Raw genomic sequence first — 6,571 nt, forward strand, 5'->3', positions numbered from 1 at the left:
TCAGTCAGTCAGACACAGTCAGACAGACAGTCAGTAAATCAGACAGACAGTCAGTCAGTCAGACACAGTCAGACAGACAGTCAGTTAATCAGTCAGACACAGTCAGTCTGTCAGTCAGACAGACAGTCAGTCAGACAGACCGTCAGTCAGACAGTCAGTCTGACAGTCAGACAGACAGACAGTCAGTCAGTCAGACACAGTCAGACAGACAGACAGTCAGTTAATCAGTCAGTCTGTCAGTCAGACGCGCTCCCTGCGTGGCATCCAGAAAATCTCTGGAGGAAAATCTGCTTTTCTTCACTTGGTTACCATGGTAACCGGCGCATTAACACACTGTTCACCGACCAGCTGTCTTCAGAAGTTTATTCTTTTCTTCCTCCTGTCCTGTTCTTTCCTCCTGTTGCCCGGGGTTACCACCTGGCGGGTGTCCGCCGCGCGTCACCCGCTGAGTCCGGAGCGAAGTCCAGTGTGACCGGAAGCCCTGCTGCTCCTCTGCTCTCACTGCTCCCTCTGCTCGCCGTCATGCGCCCCGGTTCTGCTAAGCCTCCAGGCGGCCTTGGTCTCCGGATCCGGCTGCAGGCAGTACTTTGGCTTTTGGTTGTGAGTGCCGCGCCTGCAGCGCTTCACCCGCAGTGTTTGGACTTTAAGCCGCCCTTCCGCCCCAACAGAGACCTGGAGTTCTGCGTCATGTACCGAGAGTTCGGCTGCTGCGACCAGCAGAAGGACCAGGAGCTGATGGCCAGATATTACCAGATCATGGAGAACCTAGACCTGGGGGGCTATGAAAGCTGCGCGGCCTTCGTGATGGAGCTGCTCTGCCAGGTAAAGCGCACGAGCAAAGGTCACCTGCAGCTTTGATCATCTGACCCAAACACCCGCAGTTACGTCATACCTGAGGCTCAGGTCATCCTGCAGCAGAAGCTGATTTCAGATATTCTGAACTAACCAGAATATTTATAAAAAATAAAAAGAACTCAGAGAAAAACTCTGAATCATAAATGAGTCAAATAAAATGGAGGAGCAAAGAGGCTCTCTGCCCTGGGGGTCATCACCATGCGGTCTTCAGACTTTCAACAATTACTAAAGTTAAAGGTTCATATGTTATCATTAAGACCTACCTGCCCTGCAGGTCGCTTTTTTTTCTTAGGAATTCTCCCACAGAAAACCCAGATATTGCATCAGAATACTGCTGACAGGTCCAACAGAACCAGAACCAACGAGCAGCACCATCTGTGGTCGTCCTAATTCATCCCTTAGAAGTGAAGTTTCAGTACTGTGCATTATTAGGGGCAGGATAGAGATTTTTTTTTTTTTTTATATACGAGAATAAAGTCATAACATTATGAGAATAAGTTGGTAGATTTAAGAGAATAAAGTCATAAATAATATGAGAATAAAGTCGTAAAAAAAAAAAAGGCTGTGGTATGATGACTTCTCGTACAATGTAATAATTTTATTCTTGTAATATTATGACTATTCTGATAATGTCGCTGCCTTATCCTCTTAAAAAGTCGTACGGAAATCATATTTTAATGCCAAATCATTCTGGCTTAAACATGTATGGATGAAGGAGGAGACTCATCCACGACCTCCGACACTAAACTCTCCTCCTCTTGCATGTTTCCGCTGTCCATAGCGTTCCTTGACAGTGTCGTTTCTAAGTCACCAAGTTACAGCTACTTGGTCCCAATAGAATTTCCCATTGGGAACCTACTAGCACTAAGTTGCCAACTGGTTAGCTAGATGCTTCAGAGAAACCTGCCACAATCAAACTTGCTTGTGAACCTTCTGCCACAGCAATCCCGCCCCCCTTGATAATCAACCAATCACATTCACTTTATTCACTCGTGTAAAGTCGGGCAACACTCGGAAGAATTCAGAAATGCAACGGTCGGAACTGCCGCTTCCCGACGACTTTAAGAGAATAAAGTCATAAAATTACCAGTATAATAATGTAACATTATGAGAATAAAGTTGTAAAAACGGGTTGTGGTATGATGAATTATTCTCATCATTATTCAACTTTTTTCTCATACAATTTTATTCTTGTAATAAAATTTACTCTGATAATGTTGGGACCTTATTCTAGTAATATTTCAACTGGTTCCACCACAGCAGAGCCTGACAATGAAAGATCTGGTTCTGTTTTTAGACCTTCCAGGAACCACCAGCAAAGCTGCTGTCTGGAGAAAAGTCCTCCGTTAGGAACATCGGGATAGCGGAGATCTTTTCTTCATTTTGCCATTGTTATTCTCTGTCCAATAAATCCTCCATCTTTGATCTCAGGAGTGTTCCCCGTACGCCGCTCACCTGTTTGATGCAGAGGATCCCAGCACCCCACTGCGGACCATCCCGGGCCTCTGCCCAGACTACTGTTCCCAGTTCTGGAATGAGTGCCGCTCTGTCATTCCGTCTCTGTCCAATGATCACCGTCTACATCACGCCAAAGACAACCAGAATCGTCTCTGCAAACTCCTGGAGCTGGACGATGCTGATTATTGCTATCCTCACCTGCTCAGCAATCAGAAACTGACCCAGAACCTGGGCCGGGTTCAGAGGGATTCTGACGGCTGTCTGCAGCTGTGTCTGGAGGAGGTGGCCAATGGCCTGAGAAACCCCCTCGCCATGGTGCACGCCAATGACGGCACACACCGCTTCTTCGTGGCAGAACAGGTGGGGCTGGTGTGGGCGTACCTTCCTGACCGATCCAAGCTGGAGAAGCCGTTCCTGAACATCACCAAGGCGGTGCTGACGTCGTCGTGGGAGGGAGATGAGAGGGGCTTCCTGGGAATAACTTTTCATCCCAAATACAAATACAATGGCAAACTGTACGTGTACTACTCTGTGGAGGTTGGCTTCGACGAGAGAATAAGGATCAGTGAGTTCAGGGTGTCTGCCAACGACATGAATCTGGTGGACCACACGTCAGAGCGGTAGATACCCACGGCCTGCACTTAATGGTGGAAAACATATTATTCCTCTATGAGTAGAGAATTAAACACATATTTGTTTAATTTTTTTTCCTAAGGGTAATTCTGGAGATTGACGAGCCAGCATCCAATCACAACGGAGGGATGCTGCTCTTCGGAGATGACGGCTACCTGTACATCTTCACAGGAGACGGTGGAATGGCTGGAGATCCGTTTGGAACGTTTGGGAACGCCCAGAACAAGTGAGCAGTCAGCACTGTGACGAGGCAACGATAAAGGTCAACTTTATGAAGTGGTTTGGTTGTGTTTTAGGTCGGCCCTCCTGGGTAAAGTTCTTCGCATTGATGTGGACAACAACGAGAGGGGCCCGCTGTACAGAATCCCCCCAGACAACCCATTCATCCTCGAGCATGATGCGCGCCCAGAGGTGTACGCTTACGGTGTCCGGAACATGTGGAGGTGTTCTGTGGACCGGGGAGATCCCCAGACCAAGGAAGGGAAGAGTCGCATCTTCTGCGGAGACGTTGGCCAAAATAAGTATGAGGAAGTTGACATCATCAAGAAAGGTCGGAACTATGGCTGGAGAGCGAAAGAGGGATTCTCCTGCTACGATAAGAAGCTGTGCACCAACAGCTCTCTAAGTAAGGCGTTACTTTACCCTGCTGGCAGACAGACTTATTATAATAATAATAATATTGCGACTTTATTCCTGTAATAATCTTGGCCACTCCCGCTGGGTCTGGTCTCATTGTGTAGGCCTCACCGCTGATGGCTTCCTCTATTCCTTCTCACATTTAGACATTCAGGGTTCTGGGTATGTTGCTTGTAGGGGGTGCACTGGCACCAGCTACATTTGGGGGGGTGGAGTTGGACCGATTTTAATCACTCGAGAACAACGCGCAGGAACACAATATCTAAGCGAGCACAGGGAGGAACAGAGTCCTTCTCACACCTTTGTTCTCTGATTGTTGCCCAGAGTCGGGGGACCTGGATGGGGAGCCGGCTGTTCGATGGTCTTTGTTGGTGTCTGCTGTTGGGAGCAATCAACTAGCTGGGACTGAGGCTGACACCTCTGCCCGGGAATGGGGGGGTGTCCAGGTCATGTTGGCACCATCCCTGGGGGGCCTGTCCTCCTTTGGAGTGCCGCACCTAGACCTGGAAATGTGGGATGTGTGTAATCAAATTTTCTAAATAAATAGAAAACTTGGAATCAAAAAAATAAGAGTGTAATATGATGAGCAGCATGGTAGATAATAAAACAAATAAAAGGAACTAAAATATTTGACACAAATATTGTTCAAACCGAGGGCAGAAGAACTTAATGGTGCTGAACGGTCTAGTTAGAAGCCAGAGCTCTGGTGGACCTTCAGGAGGTTGGAAACGGTCACAGCTTTTAAAGAGCCTCTGGACTTTGGTGCTGAATACATCAATTAACTGACTGTACTCTGTGTGTACTGTGTGTGTACTGTGTGTGTACTCTGTGTTTTTGTACGCTTAGCAGTAACACGGCGGTCTGTTGACAGACGATGTGCTGCCTATCTACGCCTACCCTCATAAGGTGGGGAAGTCTGTAACCGGGGGATACGTGTACCGCGGCTGTGAACATCCAAACCTGAACGGCTTGTACATCTTTGGAGACTTCATGACTGGGTGAGTTTAGGGCGGAGCTTCTGATGCTGTTTCTGATGCTGCATCACACTGATAACACCAAACCAACAATACTGCAGATTTGCTGCATAGATATGAAAGCTCTGAACTTCCAGATCAGACCATTTTTTTGTCACTGCTGCAATTTAAGGAATGGAAATTGAAACCTGTACTAAATGAAATTTTGTCTGGAATGTATTTAATGTTTGTTTTAAATTCTCTGTTGATTTTCCAGGCGTCTAATGAGCCTGAAGGAAGATAAAAACTCTGGACAGTGGAAGTATAATGAAGTCTGCATGGGAGTGGGCCTGACCTGTGCTTTCCCTGGACTCATCAACAGCTACTATCCGTACATCATCTCCTTCGCTGAGGATGAGTCTGGTAAAGGGTCAGCAGCACAGCACCGTTGGGTTTCCTTTTTGGCAGAAATGATTGACCAGCTTTTCTCCTGGCAGGCGAGCTGTACTTCATGTCCACAGAAACGCCGAGCGCCACGTCTCCTTCAGGAGTCGTCTATAAGGTGGTGGATCCATCCAGGTGAGGCTGCTCCACCCTTCTAGCAGTGGTGGCTGGCCAATAGAGGGCGCTAGGGCGCCACCCCACCCACCCAATGACCCTGATTAAGACATAAAAACATTAAAAGGTATATATATATATATATATATATAATTTTAATTTAACATTAATATGTTTATTAATATGTATATTTTTAGATGTACATATTTAGACTCTAATGACGAGTAAGGCGTCATTCAATTTGTCGTCGGATTGGTGACGTATTTCCGCCACAAAAATCTTTGCCTATTGACTCTGGTTAAAAGTTGTTCATGTGCAGCAGCTGCTCTGGATTAGAGAAATATAGCAGAGCTCCAGGCGCTCACCCCCCGCCACAGCGCAGACATTTTGCGGGTGATTGACAGGTTAAATCGCAGGAGTTGGAGACGCATAGGAGAGAGAGAGAGAGAGAGAAATGGTGCAAGAAACATCTTTTTTCAGGACCTGGTTTAGCTCCAAGGCGAGGCTAACTGCCTGCAGCGAGGCTAACTGCCTGCAGCGAGGCTAACTGCCTGCAGCAAGGCTAACTGCCTGCAGCGAGGCTGACTGCATGCAGCGAGGCTAGCTGCATGCAGCTAGGCTAACTGCCTGCAGTGAGGCTAAGTGCCTGCAGCTAGGCTAACTGCATGCAGCTAGGCTAAGTGCCTGCAGCTAGGCTAACTGCATACAGTGAGGCTAACTGCATGCAGCTAGGCTAACTGCCTGCAGCGAGGCTAACTCCATGCAGCTAGGCTAAGTGCCTGCACCTAGCCTCACTGCATACAGTGAGGCTAACTGCATGCAGCTAGGCTAACTGCCTGCAGCATGGCTAACTGCCTGCAGCATGGCTAACTGCATACAGCGAGGCTAACTCCATGCAGCGAGGCTAACTGCCTGCAGCATATTTCAGACATTTCCCACATTAAAATCAGATTATCATCATCATTATTGTTATTGTTTTAATCTGCAGAAGGATTCTGTACGGTCTCCTTTCACTTGAACTAAAACTAATAAACTAAACTCCTTCTTTAGGTGCTGCTGTCAGATCAGGGTCTGTCTTCTAACAGTAGTCCATATATTCCCATCCAGCGAACCTAAGAAGGTTTCATAGTTCAGTGTTGATCCTGGTCAGCAATGTAAATCAGAAAAAAGTTCAATGGTTTCCAAACGTTATCCTTTCATACTGTGGTTATACCGTTCCTAACACTGAGCAGAAAGAGCAGCTGGAGATCCATTCCTGGGAAACATGGCAGCAGACGTGCGTTAATGATGACAAACAAGCTGAGCATCTATCTGGATGTTTCTCAGCTCTGGAAAACGATTGCTCCTCTTGACTCTTATTTCAACTCCAAGTCTGAACCAGGGGTGGATGTAGGAAATTTGGGGCCCTAGGCAAAGACAAGCAGGGGCCCCTCTGAACTGTGAAGACAACACATAAAAAAGACCCATTATAGAGATAG

At 47.1% G+C, this 6,571-nt stretch overlaps 1 protein-coding gene across 1 annotated transcript in view; it reads left to right on the top strand.

The window, feature by feature from the left end:
• The first annotated feature begins 400 nt into the window (after positions 1 to 400).
• LOC107098753 (HHIP-like protein 1) overlaps positions 401 to 6,571 on the top strand; it is a 9,111-nt gene continuing 2,940 nt past the window's right edge. Inside the window, exons 1-7 of the mRNA XM_015396586.1 lie at positions 401 to 822; positions 2,287 to 2,933; positions 3,029 to 3,172; positions 3,243 to 3,571; positions 4,454 to 4,580; positions 4,813 to 4,958; positions 5,033 to 5,114. Coding sequence (XP_015252072.1) covers positions 523 to 822; positions 2,287 to 2,933; positions 3,029 to 3,172; positions 3,243 to 3,571; positions 4,454 to 4,580; positions 4,813 to 4,958; positions 5,033 to 5,114 — 1,775 coding nt within the window. The 5' untranslated portion in view covers positions 401 to 522. The remainder of the gene's footprint in view (positions 823 to 2,286; positions 2,934 to 3,028; positions 3,173 to 3,242; positions 3,572 to 4,453; positions 4,581 to 4,812; positions 4,959 to 5,032; positions 5,115 to 6,571) is intronic.

Source organism: Cyprinodon variegatus, unplaced genomic scaffold (assembly GCF_000732505.1).
Source record: "Cyprinodon variegatus isolate N-32 unplaced genomic scaffold, C_variegatus-1.0 Scaffold807, whole genome shotgun sequence".
NCBI lineage: Eukaryota > Metazoa > Chordata > Actinopteri > Cyprinodontiformes > Cyprinodontidae > Cyprinodon > Cyprinodon variegatus.